General features: G+C 39.1%; 1 protein-coding gene across 1 annotated transcript in view; it reads left to right on the top strand.

Moving 5' to 3' along the window:
- Positions 1-273: 273 nt before the first annotated feature.
- Positions 274-19062, top strand: part of LOC308261873 (phosphatidylinositol 3,4,5-trisphosphate-dependent Rac exchanger 2 protein-like) — a gene marked incomplete at both ends in the record, with an annotated part of 38602 nt that continues 19813 nt past the window's right edge. Inside the window, one exon of the mRNA XM_080694057.1 lies at positions 274-461. Within this exon, the coding sequence (XP_080550183.1) occupies positions 274-461 (188 nt within the window). The remainder of the gene's footprint in view (positions 462-19062) is intronic.

The following is a 19062-nucleotide window of genomic DNA, read 5'->3' as shown; positions in this document are numbered from 1 at the left end:
GGGGGGGGAGGTTCCTGCACATGCTATACATTCATAAACATATTAAAGTCAATCACTAAGCCAGACATGAGAAGGAGGGAGGGGGAGGGGAGGGGTGGAAGTGGGGGAGGGCTAAATGAGTGGTGTGTGCATATAGGCCTCTACCATTTTGTACCCCCTTATGACTACAATGCACCAATTAAAATTGATGTTGAAAAACTGCATTCCATTTGAAGGGTTTCTGCTAAACCTGTTGAATTGGATGTTCATCACTTTTTTTTTTTCCTGCAGCTAATGAGGCCTCTCAATGCTTTGGATGAACTTTATCGACTGGTGGCCTCGTTTATCAGATCCAAGCGCACAGCTGCCTGTGCTAACACAGCCTGCAGCGCCTCTGGAGTTGGGCTGCTGTCAGTTTCCTCGGAGCTGTGCAACAGGCTGGGAGCCTGCCACATCATCATGTGCAGCAGTGGTGTGCACCGGTATGTGAGCATCCCCCCCTCCCCCATGCACTCCTCGTTCTGCAGCCAGTAAAGTGGTTTTTATCCACATTTTTTTTTTTGCCTAGATGAAAATAAAACTAGAAACATTCAAAGAACCTGGATGCATTTGGAATAAAATTTTGGATGATTTCTGGTCCTAGATCTTATATTTTTAGTGACTATTTAGTCATACAAATGAATGCAATTCTACATTTTTATCATGGTGGCCCAGAATCTTATCCCTTCTACATTTATATTACCCCATTTGTATTTTAGGTACTAACATGTGTGCCCTTCTTATTCACCATAGGAACTGACTTAGTAGGAGATGAACCCAACTAACTGAACAAAATGCTTTTTTCCACTGTGTTTGGTAGACCAGTGTCACAAGAAAGTGAGAAATGCTGTAGATGGAAAAAAACAGAGCAGAGTTTTGGCCCTCAATCTGAGTAAGGAGCAAAACGTCTTGTCTGTCATGAAATAGAGATCTTAGTACTCAGCCAGCTAGATTTTCACGATGGTGTTGACTCATTTATTCAGATTTACTTGGTACCTAGTCCATGCAGAGGACTGGAGATGGCCTTTCACATCCTGCTGCGTAGCATCGTACAGTGGGAACCTTCATCTTGGAGATATAAAGGATGAAGAGCAAACAAGAAAATAAAAATATTAGCAATAATAATAACAGTATAAGATTAGAAACAACAGAATGATGAGAAATAACACCAGAAATCTAGAGTATACAAAAACATAAATTACCTAGGAAAGTTATAGCTGAAGAATGAGACTCAGAGGGAAATAAGCCTTTGAGATGGTTGGATCTGAGTGCTTCTCGTGGAGAAGGTGATGTTGTTTGAGTTGGGGTTTGATGGATCCATTTCCGGAGGTGGAGGGGGAGAGAGGCCATTCAAGGTAGCAGCCTCTCATTGGTGACATTCCATTTTGATGTGTGATGGCCAAGTGGTAATTTTGAAGACATACACAGCAACATCTTGCTTTAGAAATGTGATCAGACTGTTTCTCTGAATGCAACATTACATTTTTGTGGTTGACAGAATATTCAGAATTCCCTCTTCATTTTAGTCACTGTGTACTTTGCACTCTATTTATTGCAGACTTAATTGAAAATATATGCAACTGGACAAATACTATTGTGAGTGTGTGTGTGTGTGTGTGTGTGTGTGTGTGTGTGTGTGTGTGTTACTAGGGACTGAACCCACGGGAGTTCTTTCTCCAAGCCACACCTCCAGCCCTATTTTATTTTTTAGTTTAAAACAGATCTTGCTAGGTTGCTGAGAATCTTATTATGTTGTCAAGGCTGTCCTTGAACCTGCGATTCTCTTGTTTCAACATCTTAAATACTGGGATTACAAACATGTGCCACTATGCTCAGCTTATAACCTGTTTTTTTTTGTTTTGTTTTGTTTTTTGGGGTTTTTTTGTACTGGGGATTGAACCCAGGGGTATTCTACCTTTGAGCTAGATAGGTTCCCCATCCCTCTCTTTTTTAAATTTTGAAACAGGGTCTAAGTTGCTGAGACTGGCCTTTGATCCTCCTGCCCAGACTTTTTATAATCTTTCATTAGCTGAGAATTGATCTCTGTCCTCTGATCAACTCACGTGCATTTGATTTGTTCCCAGTAGTTCATTCATTCATCCATTTCCTGAATGTCTTTGCACACTAATTAGGTGCCAGCACTGTTCTGGATGCTTGGTCACAGCATTGAAAAAATGAAGTTCCTACTTGCATATAGGGTGCGCTGCATCAGAAGGAATGGAAAGTAAACAACTGTGTAACATGGCGCACCCATCAGAGGAGTAGGGGTAAGAAGATGAGAAGAAGGGGTACACCTTCTGGTGGGAGTAGGAAGACTCATTAGAAACCTTTATGAAATGAATGCATCTTGCACAAGTAGCCAAGTTAGAAGCGTTCCAAACATCCCCGGGCGGGAGCACGCGAGAGCAGCAGGGAGTCAGTGGTGGCCTCAACCAGTGTCATCGCCTTGGATAGTTATGTTCCTCTCTTCCTCTGGCTCAAGATTATAGTTATCAGAGTACTTGGTATACTAAGGCAATTAGAGAGTCACTTTGAACTTTGAATTTATGAACACACACACACTTACCTCTGCCTAACTTTACAAAAAGTTAATGCAATTACACCTGGCATTTAATGCTGGAGACCATGACCAAATTGTTTAACTTATTCTTATGGTATTCCATGAGCAATTTTAGAATTTGACAGGTATTGTATAAGAGAAGCAGGTCTATCTTAAACGACTATTTTATAATTGCTAAATATTTATTGGTCAGTATATTAGGATCATAAGTAATATTGAATTTTTAGAAAAGTTTGACTTTCTTGATTTTTACAATTTGAAATGAATATAACTTTAGTTAGTTCATGTCAGAAGATATTTAATAAAATGTTGGTACCAGTGTCCCCAAGACAGGTGCTGAATTTGAGTTAAACCTATTTGAAAATCGTACATTTTTATTTTTCAATTAAGCAGAATAAAATAGCATAATCTTTAATTTTTTAGTGCAAGTTTTGCTTAGATGTTTTTTCCATGAAGAAAAAAATGTGTGCTAATTTATATTGAAATTCAAAATCCCACAGAAGGCTGTTCCTAAAATAATCCTTTAGTAATTCTAATTCAGACAGCTAGAGAGGAACCCAAGCAGATCCACACCTGCATGAAACATTAAACACGGAGGTTTATACTCTGGTTCCAACAGAGGGGAGAAATTCATAGTGTTAATCAGAACAAATACTGCCAAGTTATTTTTATCATTTACTTTTAAAACCAAGATGAGAAAGAATCAAAAGTAGTATACCCACATTAGATACTCAGTGTCCTACCTTGTCTGGTTTTATTGGGTAAGAGGACTTAAAATATTTTTTAAGGTCTTGAATTATCCCACATGCATTTAGTATTAAAAGAAAGAAGGTGAATTTCAGAATGAAAAGGCAGATTTAATTAGCACTAGTGTCTGCCTGTTTTAAAGCCGGCCTGAATTAGGTGCGAGAGCTGCATACAATAGTGAATATAAGATTAGTAGAAATGGAATTCAGGATGAATTATTAAAATCTTCTCCCAGCACTTAGCCTGGCTTTGTTTTTATTAACCTGTCTTTCCCCAGGTAATCCTTTGCATGTGTTACAAGTGAGCCGATCAGGTCTCCTGTCCATTCTTCAACTTTCCACTCACCTTTAGCATCTCCATTTCTGTTGAAGAGTGGAAAAGGAACAGGATAGTCTCTTTTTAAGATCATATTTGTTTTCCTTTTGAGTAATATAATTGATTGAAGGATGATTTAGTGAGTAGAAATTTTTTGAGAATTTTTCTTTCTGACATACCTTTTTTATTTTGCACCTCTCATAACTTCTATCAAGCAATACACATCTTAACATTGTTTTCTGTGTGTCTTACACACACACACACACACACACACACACACACACACACACACACATATATACAATGTCTTACGCTATTTGTGCCACTATTCCAAAATAACCAAGACTGAGTATTTTGTCTCAGTATTGAGAAATTTATTTTCTCACAGTTATAAAGGCTAGAAGTCAAGAATACAGGTACTGGGAGTTCATTCTGTCAAGAGCTCTTGTGTCTGCTTCCAGGATTGTGCCTCAAGCATTGTTTCTCATGTGGTGGGGAAGGGACAGAGGGAAGAAGGGTGCTAATCCATTCCTAAGGACTCATGACTCAATCGCTTCCTTAAAGCCCAATCTCTCAACATTAGAATATTAATGATTAAGTTTCAACATGTGGGTTTGGGGGAACACATTCAGACTGTAGCATATGGTTTAATAATCTGTTTCATGCTCATAGCAGTTATCCATGTGTTTTCCCTATGTGCACCTAGACTTTGAATGTGTCCTCCAAAGTTCATGTGTTGGAAACTAAATCCCTAATGCAATAGTGTGGGGAAGTGGGGCTTGTTGACATGAATGAATTAAAGCTCTATTGTGGGAATAGATTAGGACTTACAAGTGTGGGTTGGTATAAGAGTGACTTTGGGCCCCTCTTGCTGTCTTCTCTCCTGCCTATCTATCATCTCCATCACCATGGGATGGTGAAGCACATAAGCCCTCACCAGTTACAGGCCTCTTGACTTAGATTTCTCAGTTTCAACCACAAAATAGACTCTCTGATCTTTATAAATTACCCAGTATTTTGTTGTAGCAGCACAAAGAGACTGAAACAGGTCCTTCTTATTATCTATTTTACTTGCTACATAATATTCCAACCGTAGGTATGCCACCATTTACTAAACACTAAATGATTTACCAAGTGCTAAATGATTTCTGTTCCTGTTCCATTGCACATAAAACCTGCACAGAGACAATTTTCAATATGTTGCTATTTAGAAGTTCCTTTTATTTTCTTATGTTCAAAGAAAACAAAAGGCTCCTCTGGTTAGATTTACTGTGTCAAAGAATTTTAAGCATTTTGGTTACTATATTATTATTTGGACTCCCAAATGGATTGTTCTCATATACAATGTAGGCAGTAGGATAGATAGCTCTGTGGCACCTTCACACCTTACCTCGCCTGTAGCAGAGGTTATTAGGATCCATTTATATGTTGTGTTTCTTTACTAGATGTACAATTATATGACTATAGGGTTTTAATTGATACTTCTCTATTAACAAATGAGAGCATTTAAAATCTTTTGAATTTCTCTTCCATAAAAACTTAAGCTATTTGTATTGTATACATACCTGCTTTATAGACAAGGGCTATATTTTGCCAAATTGAACCTTTTTAAAGTATTGAGTCAGTGCTGTGGCTTTTCAAGTTCTCTTTTGTACCTCTCCTAGTTATTTGTTGCAGGCAATCAAAATGCCTGCTACAGGGATTTCTAAATGTCCCTTTCATTTATTATCGCCGCATCCTTCCATTTGGTGTGGTATTGTTTTGGTTCTTTATTCCTACCCCTGCTCAATAGCCAACTGTTTTTTCTTCAACCAGTATAAATCAGTACACTGCAAATGTTACAAAACCCAAAGCGTGAGCCACACTGAGCCGGAAAGCAAAGATGCATTTTTCCCCCACATTGGTTTCTGCTTTTCTAGCCAGTGGGAACAAGTGGTCAGAAAGTTCCAGGTACTGCTGGAAAGGATAAAGGATATGCCAAGGAAATTTCTAGTGAGGGAGACATCTAGAATGAATTTTTCTCTCTCAGGACTTGATACAGAGAGGTTTTGTCCTCATACATTTTTTACTCTATATACTTCTTTTTTATTATTCTTTTATTTTGAAACAAGTTCTCACTAAGTTATAAGTTGTGGAGGGCCTCACTAAGTTGCTGAGGCTGGTTGTAAACCTGCGATCCTCCTGTCTCAGTCTCCCGAGGACTGGGATTACAAGTGTGTGCTGCCATGCCTAGCTTGCTCTATACTTCTTAAGCATGGCTTAAATGTCTGAGCTTTAGTCTGGCCCTCTGGGAAGGTGGGCTATTTGAGTGCAGGTCTCCCGAATCTCATGATTCTGACCAGCCTGTGATGTCTTTGAACCCAGACACTGGAGAGCCATATCCATGAATTCTCCTTTTTCTTCATATTTTCGTGGGAGCTTGACCTTAAGTTCCATCATCTGCAGAGAGTTGTTAGTGGCACCATCAGAAAGACCTCATTGCCTCAGTGGCTGACCAACACCAACTCGAGTCACGTGAGAACTCTCCTTTGGAGAGAGCCCCACCTGGCTGTAAGAAGGAGACGGTCTGTGGCAAGGCCAGCCTGTTAATATTGCAATGGTGAACATCAGACTAGCTGCTGACTGCATTATCCTAGTGTTAAGCTATTTTCTCTAATATGTTATAGAAATTAGCTTTAACATATGTAAAGTTTTAGGAATCAAGTTAAAAGGGGTGTATGTCCAAAATGCATGTAATAGCTGGTATTTGGGAAACATATATTTTTACATTTAACATTACAAGTGGTAGTTGAATTCACAGGATCATCTTCCCTATCCTTTGCCTACCAATATAAGATTGTATAACCTGTATAGAACCATAGTACAGGGCCCAAAGTATGATTTTAAGCATCTGATTAAAAAAATTAAATTCAGAAATTAAAATATAAGAGCTAAAAAGAAATTAATGGGATAGTTTTTATTTCAATGATAATAAACAGACAGGTGACTCTATATAAAAAATTATGAAAATATAATTCAAATAATATCAATTATTTTATAAACCACTTTGGACTTGTAAAGGAATCTTTCTTAGTAATATTTTACTCTGTCATTATCATGACATCAAAGGACAAATTGACAAATAGGCCCAGATTAGATCATGCAAAATCTTGGAAAAGTAGAGCATTCAAGGTAACCTGACTTAGGTAATCAAAGAGTCCCAATAGGGCCAACAGTGAACTTGCATCTTTTTTACTGTGTGCAGATATATTAAGAGGAATAAGTTCACTTTGGAGATTTCCATATGTAGGTTAGATTCTATGTATGGAGCAGAAAATAATAAATTAATTTCAAAGTATATGAAGGTTTCAAATGTATCTACTTACTTTTTGTACAAAACAAAAAGGTCTAAGAGATCCAATAACAAGATTAGAGGAAACACTTGAATTTTAAATCACTGGAAAGATAGCTAAATGGAACCAAAGAAAAATTTCTGCTAGCTCATGGCCTAAGGATATTGTACATTTCCAGCAAGTAGTTCTAAAATTATGCTCTAATCTTTAGAAGGAAGAAAATAAAATACTGCAGTAACTGGACTCAGAAAACAAAATAGATCCTGCTCATGATGTATTGGTAGCACTGCCTTTTCATAAGTATAGATCTTAGCTTTATTAGTTCTCTTCATCAGGAGGAAGTCCATTATCTTAAATTTCTCTGAATTGTAAAATAAGTAAGTAAATACTGTAATTCTTGCTAGACAACCAGATAAATATCATAGGTATATTTTATCAAAATAATGGGGGAGAAATAAAATATTTTAAATATTATAACAGCTTCATTCTTTACCTTTTCCCTTTATCATCCCCCCCCCTTTTTTAAGTACTGGGGATAGAACCCCAGGACATTCTGTAAGCTATACCCCCAACCTTTTTTTAATTCTTTATTTTGAAATAGGGTCTTACTAAGTTGCTGAGGCTGGCCTTAAACCTGTGATTCTTTTCTCTCGGCCTCCCCAATATTGGGATTGAAGGTGTGAGTCATGGTACTTGGCTTCTATTATCTTTTATAAAAATTCTTCATTCTAAAAGTCTGATCACACATTTAAGTGATAATCATGTCTTTGTAACCTGCTGGAGCGAGCCAGCCAGCAAGAGTACGGGTTCTGAAGTGAGGCATGAGGATGGAGAATTTTAAATTCTAACGTGGGGGAGCCGCCAGCCTACTATCTCTACTGGTTGACCCCTGTTCGTGGATCAATATTTCCTATGGGTCGACGACAATGCCTGGGTCAGTATTCTCTATTGTGCCAACACTCCTGGCCAATGCAATTTCTGGGTCAATCTCATCTTTATTGCGCCGACGCTGACCCCGTGTTTGTTTTTCCAGAGATATTTATACACAGCTACAGGTCAATCAACATTCTCGTGCTACCACCACCAGAATACAATAAAGACTAATACAAAACACATACATTACAGATAGGCGTATCAGTATCCTCGTGTCATCACCACCTGATCCTCTCTCAGACCTCTTTGAACTTTCCACAACCCCAAACCTTGTTGAGTATGGGTGAAGGACAGTCAGCTGAGTCAGAGACACCAATCTAGGGGAAGGCCTTAATGGCTCCCCATGATTCCCCCTTTTTTACTATATTAAAAGAAGACTGTGTCTGTCTTAGGTTGTTTCCTTTTTGTATCAAGGATTACCCATCTTTGGATAATACAGAGCTAAACTGTATATCCTGTCTTAGGTTTCCTTGTCCCAAGGAAATCTTACCTGTCATTGACTACCTGCCTCTTAAATTGGGGTACGCTTCAAAGGTAAATTGTGCACTTCTGCTGAAAAAATGTTCTCACTTTGTCCTGAGACCACACTTTGTCCCAAGTCTCTAATAAACAAGGTATTGGGAGTATCATGTAACATAGATATTTCAGCAAGACATTTTCTCCAGTTAACACAATGCTTTTTACATGTTGAATCAGTTTTATAGAGTAAACAAATTATTAGTGGACTAACATTTTTATCTTTTTTCCCTGGGTAACCAGGGCCCCACAAGACCAAACCTTCAATAGCACAATTACTTATCAGTCTTTGTCCAAAATAATCAAAAGTACCAATTCCAAAATAATATTATCCGTCTTTGTACTATCAATTCTCTGTCCAAAATATCAGTCTCTGTACTTGTCTGCAATATCACAGGTGTCAACTGTAGACATCCCATCTTCCCGACATGTTGACCAGTTCTTTGTCCAGCATAAACAAAAGTTTCTGCAATGGGTGCAAAATTCAAAGCAAGAAGTCCCAGCAATCGCGAGTTGTTACTGAAGACAGCGATCTCCCGCTGCTCCTAAACAGCTGGATGAAGTATGGTATGATCTGGAACGTAAGCCCATGTTTCAGTCATCAGCATTAATCTGAGAGTCTTCTATTCTTGCTTGATCCATATGCCGCACAAGCCGCTCAGGTATCCACTGTGCATTATCTTCATCCTGTGAAAAAACACAAACATGCCCTCTTCCCCATATTAGTATGGGGTCAGGACCTTTCTGAATTCCTGTGCAAGGATCTTTTCATTTTACTAAAGCAAAATTGTTTTTGGAGGATGGATGCCAATATCTATCTGCTGTTGTGCGACCAGTTTTGTCAGCATTCAAAAAATTAATAACATCTCCTTGACCCAGTTTTGTCGGCATTTAAGAACCCTAATAACACTTCCTTAACCATCAGGGTCTTCAGTATCTGGGAAAACTCTAAATCCCCTAGTATCTTCTCCGTTTTTTGCAGCCCGATTTATCTCTGCTTGAAGCGGCGAAATTAAAGAAAACAACTCATCTCTATGGTACTGAGCAGCAGTTTCTTCCTTAGGAAGCTTAACACAAAGCATCTTCTAATATATATTCAAAAAACAAAAAACTTATTTTTTGACCCATTGGATTTTTACAACTCTTACGTTAGGAACTAATCTTCTGAGCTATCCTCTATTATTATTTACATGTTAGGCGCCTTCATTTTCTATCTTAGTTTTTTTCTTCATTTTCTGTCTTAGTTTCTTTTGCACAAAGCTTTACTTTAGTGACCGATTATATATTACAAAATTCCCACGTTTCACCACTACCAAAAATCTTTCGAGCACACTTCTTTTTTATTCAGTGGTGTCCTTCACGAGATCCTCAGTTTCAGAATTTCCTCGTACGGGCCACCACCTGCCGGAATACCTGCCGGAATACAATACAAACCAATACAAAACATATATATTACAGATAGGCCTATCAGTACCCTTGTGTCTTTACCACCTGATCCTCTCTCAGACCTCTTTGAACTTTCAATAACCCCAAACCTTGTTGACTCTGGGTGAAGGACAGTCAGCTGAGTCAGAGATACCAATCTAGGAGAAGGCCTTAATGGCTCCCCACAGTAACCTGGGCAGTTCTTTATTTATATGAATCTTTATAAATTAGTATAAGTTATTGCTATTGTTTACTGAAAATTAGATATACTATGGCCAGCAATTAATAGGACAGTATTTTGTGTATGTGTGTGTATGTATGTGTGGAACTGGGGATGGAACCCAGGGGCATTCTACCTCTGAGCTACACCCCTAGCCCGATTTTTTTTTAATTCTCTATTTTGAAACAAGGTCTCACTGATTTGCCAAGGGCCTCACTAAGTAGCTGAGGCTGGCCACGAACCACAATCTTCCTGTCTCAGCCTTCCAAATTATGGGATTACAAGCGTGGGCCACCACACCCAGCTAATAAGACAGTATTTCTGAGAGAGGCATCTCATTGCAATGGTCTCTAGTTCTGACATCTAAGAAGGAATCACATGATGTCTACCAAATGGACCTTAATTTTAATACAGATAAGAGTTTATACATGATTACTTTTTATCTTTAAAATAGGAAAAGTCTAGATAATCATGATGTGTCCAACATATCTCAGTAAGATAATATAACACTTATATTTTTATCTGTATTTGTCAAACCCAATTTTACTTTTCGAGCATATTTGTAAAATTTAAATATTTACATTGCTAAAATTGTATTTAACTACTACAGTGGTAAGTGCAAAATCTAGTTTTAAAACTATTAAACAATATTCTACAATGTTTATTTAAAATAAGCTGATAGGATTTTTCCTAAATCTGCAAAATTATATTAAAATCAAAATAATAGTTTCATCATTTTTCTGATATATATTCCTGAAGGCTTCAGTGTTAGTGCCTTCATAACTTTTCTAATAAATGATGTAATGGTTTCCCTCTTCCATTGGAGGGCAGAAATATGGTAACTCAGCAGTACAAATGCTTCTCTTCAGGGTACATGTTAAGAGTGGCCTCTTGTATATGTGAACCTGGAGCAGGGGACAGTGGTATGGACAAAGTTGAAAGAAGGAAATGGTAGTTTCTGTTCTTAGCCTTAAATTTGCATCTCATATATTCAGGAGGAATAGAGGGGTGAGACTTAAATCCAATTAAGCATGAAGGGAGTAAGGTGCCCTGCTGTAGCTTTTAAAGCATGAATAGCATTCATTGAGTGATGAAAATGGAGAAGAGTGGGTCAGTGCAAAGAATAGACTGAAAAGACAACATGGAAGTGTGAACCACAGGCTGCCTGGCTGCGCCTTTCAGGAACCAGTGTGCTGTATTTGGCCAGTAAAGTGCAAGGAGGCAGCCATGCAAGATCAGCCTAGAAACATGGACAGAGAGTGGGGGATGAAGTTCTTTCTGCCAGGGTAAATATTTGGGATTCCCTCCTGGGACCCTAGGTAGCCAATGAAAGGTTTTCAGAAAAAGAGTAACATGATTGTGTGTGTGTGTGTGTGTGTGTGTGTGTGTGTGTGTGTGTGTGTGTGTGTACTGGGGGTTGAACCCAGGGACATTCAAACGCCAAGCTACACCCCAGCCCTATTTTATTTTATTTTTTATTTTGAAACAGTCTCCCTAAGTTGATGAGAGTCTCACTACTTGTTGAGGCTGTCCTCAAACCTGTGATCCTCCTGTCTCACCCTCTCAAGTACTGGGATTACAGGCATATGCCACCATGCCCAGATTGATATTTTTAAGTATTCTAAAAATGAAGGTCACTCTCTTGATTTGTAGTGGGATAGTGGTGGCTCCTGGGGAACAGTACAGTATCACAACAGTACAGTGAGAGGTAACAATACCAAAACTAAGGTGTTGGCACAGAGGTTAGAAGGAAAAGGACAGATGTAAAAGGTACTAAATTAAATAGGACAGGAGGACTGGCAAGAAATAGAGAATAGGGAGTGGGTGTTGAATAAAGGTTTTCAGAAAGACAGAGCAGTGGAATGTGTTGTGTGAGAGAAAGATAATTTACTGGGGGCTTGGCTCACTCAGTTTTGGAGTCTGAGGAGTCCCCACTAAGCCATCTGCATGCTGCTCAGTCCTAGGCCTCAGGCTCAAGGGCTTAGAGGGCTGGCAGTGTGAGTCCTGGAGTGGAAAGGCAGAAGGTGTGCAAGGGAAGGAGTGCAGAAGGTGTGCAAGGGAAGGAGAGAGCTGTCCCAGCTGCTGAGGAGCGAGAGCTAGGGCTCACCCTCTATGGCCTTTTTGTCCGTGTGGGTCCCTGCTGATTGGATGGTGCCTGTGAGGATGGGTGTTCTCCACTCAGTCTGCTGACCAATCTCCAGAAACCTCCTCGCAGACGCAGGACACAGGTGGTAGCCCACTCATGCTAAGCAAGAGCTAAGCACCTGGGTTTCTCTTTTGGCAGAAAAGAGATGAGATGAGTGCCTGATGAAGTCTTAAGAATAATAAATGCAATGATGGAGATAAACGGTGCTCCTTTAGATTTTCAGGTATCCCTTGATTCAGTCAGGTTGGCACCCAAAGCAACTGTCACAGAAGGGTTCTGATGATTCCAGCTGAAAAGCTTAGAAGGATGGGAGCTGCCCCATGAAGTAAATAGGTGTTTTTCTTTGAAGGGATGTAGAGAAGGGTATTGAATTAATCTGGTACACTGTTACATGTTGAATTTTCAGTGCCCTTTGATGGATTCAGAGTCAGCAAGGACTAAGGATATCACATGTATATTACATTAAGAAAGCTGTAGAAAAACAGATGTGGGGCGATGAGTACAGGGAGAGAGAAGGGGACCACATGAGGGGAGACTTCATATACATATATATTTGAACTTGGTTAAAAACATTGCTAAGAATTTTCATGTAATGCACTTTTGGTGTTAGGAGCAGGAAAAAGATATTCATAGAGAAGGCCTTCAGGAAAGAACAATCAGCTGCCAACTGTGTAGTCAAGAAAAAATGACGGATTGCCAGCTGTGCATAGACAGTGTTAATATTTGCTGGCGCTCCACCGTTCTGTGTGTCCCAGAGCAGAGGTGCCTCAGAATACAGCACGGGAGGATGGACTAGAAATGTATGGAACCACACAAAGTCCCATTAGATGTTTTGAATAAACAGGCCAGACAGAAAAAATAATCAGTGACAAAGAGCTAGAGGGACAGATTAAAAACATGCCTGGACATCTCTTTTAAGTATCATGGATGTCTCTCTTACATATCCAGGTCATCAAAGACCTGTAAGGAGTAAGAATAGAAATCTGATGGCAAATCGGAGAGCACAGGCCTGCACAGGTGGTGTTGAGGAACTTCAAGTAGCCGAGATAGGCACCCAACCGATTCAGCCAAATCTAAAAAAGCAAAACAGAAATGAAATAAGTTGCCAAGAATTCAGGCTGACAAATCTAAACTGTGGGGAAGCAGATTCAAACCTGGTGGTGTATGGCATGGAAGGCCCTCCCTTCCACCCAGTTGTTTCATATTCACACACATTCCCAGCAGAGCAAAGATCTCAAGTGCCTGAATGCTCACCTCCCTGACCCCAAAAGGTCAGTGGTCTCCTGTCTGCTCACGTCTACTGAGAACCAAGGTCCTAGACAAACACACCTAAGTGGGCTTCAATAGAAAGGATCAAGGGCTGTGGAATGTTTTTGTCCAGGGGTTGGTTTTCAAGTCTAGGTTTGAAGATATAAGCCAAGAACTTTGAGAGAATGTATTGAAAGTTGTAATAGAAAGTCCCATTATCTTTAATGAGAATTTCATGGCTAATTCCCTGAGCAGTACTGAAAATGTGCCCCTTAAACTCGATTGCTTTTTTGCCTTAAGATAGATGGAGTGAGCGGAGTATTCAATTTAGCTCTGCTTCTGCCGCCAGGATCTCACTCCAGCTGTTACCCATCACTCCTGCATTCTGTTCGGTAGTTTTCCACAGGGCTCCTCTCTGCCTGCCATCTCTGTGCTTTCTTTTCAAATATCCATTAACCCCTTGCCTTTCAGCTCTCAGATCTCAGATTATGAAACAGAGAAACTCAGTATAGTCATGGGAAGATTTCATAGTGCTATCTATATGACAAGAGTCAAGTAACTAATAATATTGAAAGCACCCATAGCTATCCAGAGGTTGCTCCTATAAATTGTACTGGAAAACTGTCTGATTACTGGCTTTTGGATTGCAGCTATTGTTATACTGCCATTCAAGCGTTCCTACAGGGGGAGAGTAGATGTTTCATATTTTATTGTGTGTATATGTAGGATAAGAGTTCCGTAATGAAACAAGTAGTCTGCTCCTTTTTCACACACTCATACACTGTTTATGTTATTTAAGGAAAGCCTTCTCTATATTGTAGGGGAACAAGAACATAGTGCTGGGTTTTGAGATCCCCATTGACTTATGGCAATTTCCTCAAGCTTTGCATTCATCCCCAAGGCATGGCTAGGGGTGAATAAGGTGGAAAAGATCAATAGGTCAGCAACTGGGCTTTCCATAGTAATTTTTCAGGGGTTGTGCCGGGAGAACCGCAGTGGCCACCTGGGGATTGATGGTTATTTAACATACTGCATTGGCCCCAGTGTACCAGGGCAAGGTACTGAATTAGAGCCAGGCACCATGGAAGGGCTGCTGTCTTCATCCAGGTGCTCTATCCTAGTTGTCAGCAGTCCTCTGCAGTGGTGCCCTGTGCTCCGTCGTTAAAAGTAATTAGAAGCCAGAATAAATGCGGTCATTGTGAGAATGACTGCGTTTGTACAAAACAGTGCATTTTATACAGAAAAATGTGAAAGCGTAGTGGAAATGAATTACATTCCCCTTTCATCTTATTTTTACTACCTGATTGCTTTACAATCAATATACTTACATGGCATGCTTTAAAATACACAGCATGCTCCAAACCCAGTTCCTTTTTCGTAGAACGATGAGCTCTACATCCATCGTGAAGCGATTTGGGCTGCCTGAATTCAACTCTGCCAAAACAGTGCATTTAAAACTACAAATGCTGGGCTGGAGATTGTGATTGTTGAATTATGGATGTCGGGAGCTGGAGATCTCTAAATGTATTCATCTACGTGATGTGAATTTGGTGTCCTGCAGAGAGCCCTGGATTTTGAATCAGAAATTGGCTTTTGAATCCTGTCACTTGCTCACTACTTAAACAAGGAGGTGATTGCATCACCTGTCTCTCAGAGCCATGGGAAAAGCGGGAATAAGGAGCTCTTTCTCACACAGACAGTGTGAGCATTTAATGAACAGCATAGGTAACCGCTGCCTAGTACAGGATCTAGCATTTGTGAACACTTCAGTTGTTCAAACAGAATCTGTTTTTTGACAGTGAGTCTGTCTTCTCATTGAAGATTTAGAAATATGAAACACATCTGGCCTTTTATTTTTTCATTTTTGCACTGCTAGGGATGGAGCCCAGGGCCTTGTACATACCAGGCAAGTGCTCTGCCACTAAGCTACACTCTCATCCCTGAAACAAGCCTGTTTAAAATTACTTCATACCTCCTAAAATCAAGGAAGTCCAGTAAGAACTATAGAAAAAAAATCGCAGTAAGGTATCACCTTAGGATGAAAGGGAGAGAGTATGAAATATACAGTTACTAACACTTCTGATCCATAAGAAATAAAATACAGAAAGTGCTGGGCTCCGTCAGAGCTGTTTTTGAGACTCCTCCTTTGATAACTCATAGAGAGTCAGGGTGAATGTCACTATCTATCTAGGAAGTACATTATGATGTGGGACTATAATGCATCAATAAAAGTATATAAACATATTCTGATACCCTGTACCCCAATGTGATGTAAAATTATAAAGCACCCAATAAAATATTAATTAGAAAAGAAAGTCAGTCTTTCAAGAGCAGCAGAACAGTTCCCCTTGAATTCAAAGGTGGGTATTTTCTGTTCTAGGATCAAAGACCAAGAGCACGTGTTAAAGGCAAATATTTAAAATTGAAAAAAGTCAGGTGTCGGCATTTGTTTATGTATTTATTTGTTGACTGGTGGAAAAGAATCTGCCTGTGGAAAATTGCTGTGTGCCAAGCTCTGTGCTGCACCCACCTGCCTGCCCTTATCTCACAATGGAGCCAAGCTGAGAAGACAGGCGGCCACACTAGGTGGTGGCAATTTAATAATTAGAATAGGAGAAAGAGGGTTGAGTGTTTAATTCAAAGGAGTTGATACATACTTTTCAAATTCAGATAGGTAAGATACAAAAGATAATGTAGTCAAGATTTGTCATTTTGACAATATTCAAGAACAGACTCTTGTGAAGTTTCAAAAGTATTCTAACTCAGAAGCTGGGCATGGTGGCACACCCTAGTAATCCCAGTATGTGGGAAGCTGAGGATCGCAGGTTCGAAACCAGCCTTAGCTTCATAGTGTGACCATCTGCAACTTAGTGAGACCTTGTCTCAAAATAAAGAACAGAAACAGGGCTGGGAGTGTAGCTCAGAGGTAGAATGCCTCTGCGTTTAATTCCCAGTACCACACACACACAAAAAAAGTGTTATAATTCAGAAAAATTGATTAATAATAAGTGGAAATTTTTGATGGTATAATAATTAGTAGAGTTAAGATTAGGACTACTTAATCAATATACTATATGGTTTCCAAGTATTACCAAAACTCATTCAGAATTGTTAACTAGCAGATGTGTTATGAGCAATGACCAAGTCCAGAGAAAGGGAAATACAAGCCATTGGTTATGAAAGAAAATTCATGTCCTGCTTATATAAGCCATAAAAAATCTGCAATTGATTTTTTTCTGGTGTTTATTGTATCTTCAACATATTTATCACTTTATTAAATGTATTCCTTAAGTGAACACTTCTTGAGAAAATAGATGGGAAGGGCAGAAATCTCATATTTTAAAGTATACATATAATAACTATTGACAATATTAGAAATGCATATAATTTCTAATAAGTATATATTGAATATTTACTGGATTCCAGGAAATAGGCTAGGGTCTATAAATGCTACAATCAATACAGATACCAGTCCAGTCTATTAGTGATGACAGGGGTAATACTAAAAACACTTGCTAATATTTGTTGAGAATACACAACATGCTGTGCTGTATACCCTGTGCCAAGTGTCAAACATGCAGTTCTTAACACTCAGGGATAATATTACTATTCCTAAATCCAGTTTACAGAGAAGGAAATACAATTTGAGAGTGTAAGTAACTTGCTCAGTGTCACATAACTATTAGCAAAACCAGGACCCTATCAGGAGGATCCCTCCAATGTCCATCCTACACCTTCTAGACGAGTATAATGTGGGATGACTAGAGGTCTGAAATGTGATTCAAACCAGGGCCTGTGAGGTCATATAAGGAGAGAGCAGCATATGAGAACACTGTGACTGGGTGATTGCCAAGAATGATAAACATCACAGTTAAAGCATGGCGTAGAAGTCAGGAAACTCACATACAATACTGGGAAAACCTTGTATTTCATGGTGAGACAAGGGAGTCAGGGGCACATCTATGATCCCAGTACTTGGGAGGCTGAGACTGGAGGATTGCAGGTCCGAGAAAGAGCCTCAGCAATTTAGTGACACCCTGTTTCAAATTCTAAAATATAAAATAAAATAGGGCTGGGGTTGTGGCTCAGAGATAGAATGCTCCTGGGTTCAATCCTTAGTACCACCAAAAGAGGGGATAAAAAGAAGGAAGACCACTTCAATATTTGCATTTTTATTTGCTTTAAAAAGAGTGCTTTTAGTATAGAGGAAGACGGATGGGAAGAGGCAAGACAGGAAGGAGCGAGGATGTTGTACAAGTGGAGGAAGAAGATGGTATCAACAGTGCTGCTAGAGACAGAGATCTGAAAGGTTGTAAGAAAGATGAAATTAGTAAGCGTCACGTGTAATAGACACATTAACACACAGGACCTCACAGGCACATGCACTGAACTCTTAATGGATGAGTTTAACCCGATAACTTGGCAGGTTATAAAATTCTTCACTCTAGAAATGAAATATAGCAGGTAGCCACAAATCGTTAGAGATTTTTGGAAAGCAATAATTTTAATCCTGACCACACCTGCTGCTCTGGGGAGGTTTTTTTTTGTTTTTTTTTTTTTGTTTGTTTGTTTGTTTGTTTGTTTTAATGGAAAGGCTGAGAGTTTTTTTTTTTTAAATCCTTGCACAACACATTTCTAATTCAGTAATTCCCATGTCTCATTTCTGTTCTTTCTCCTTAGGGTCAGTGAATTTCTAACACATCTATTTCATGGATGCCTTTTAAATTATAGATGAATAAAATGAGACCACAGGAAAAGCTAAATGTATCTGGACGCTTTACAAAATCACATACATCTTTCCAATATATCTTTAGTTCAAAGATTGTTGAAACTAATCTGCCGTAGGCTTCCCAGGACAATTGGAATGATGCTCTGAACTGTGTAAATCAGACAATCAGCAGTATCTTGGAACTTCTGTGTATCAAAGTGTGGTGTGCAAATATCAGCAATGTCTGCTGATGTCCAGATTGCTGCACCCTCGCCATTCTCCTGAGACCGAAGTTGGTAGCCATTATTCTTGAAATCCTGAGTGCTGCCCAGGTAGCTTCAGCTTAATAGAGTATCACAGAAAACCAGTTGATGAGATTCCTAATAACTTGCTCACAATAGTCACTTGAACAAAGATAATGACCTAGCTTTTAATTAAAGGAGGAGTAAGGAAGGCTCTTATAGAAGAAATGATTTCATGTTCTAAGATCTAAATCTGTAAGATTCTAAATATAAATCTATAGCTATATAAAGGCATGTGATTCACATGAAGTATATTATCAAAATAATAGGTTCCTCAGTCTGTCCTAATATATATAGACTCTGCAGGATGCAGGTGGACTAAGGCAATTTTCTCTCTCTTGTTTCCATGACTAAAGGCAGCACCATAGTTATGAAGAAATCAGCTGTGATCAGGTTGCAAAATTCTCTATCAAGCCAAAACTCATATCATTGTTGTCAGCAAATGCTCTTCTCCCTTTATATTTACCTAATATAAAATAGAATTAGCTTCCAGATTAGTAGAAGTGAGTCAGTATGACTCCCGTGATTAGCTAGTTTATATAGATTGTCAAGGAGTTATTTGTCTCTAGTGCATTTCCTTAGTCAGACCTAC

Source organism: Muscardinus avellanarius (assembly GCF_963383645.1).
Source record: "Muscardinus avellanarius genome assembly, chromosome: 4".
Lineage (NCBI taxonomy): Eukaryota > Metazoa > Chordata > Mammalia > Rodentia > Gliridae > Muscardinus > Muscardinus avellanarius.
The sequence above is the reverse complement of the archived record's forward strand: the minus strand, read 5'-3'. Positions and strand labels throughout refer to the sequence as shown.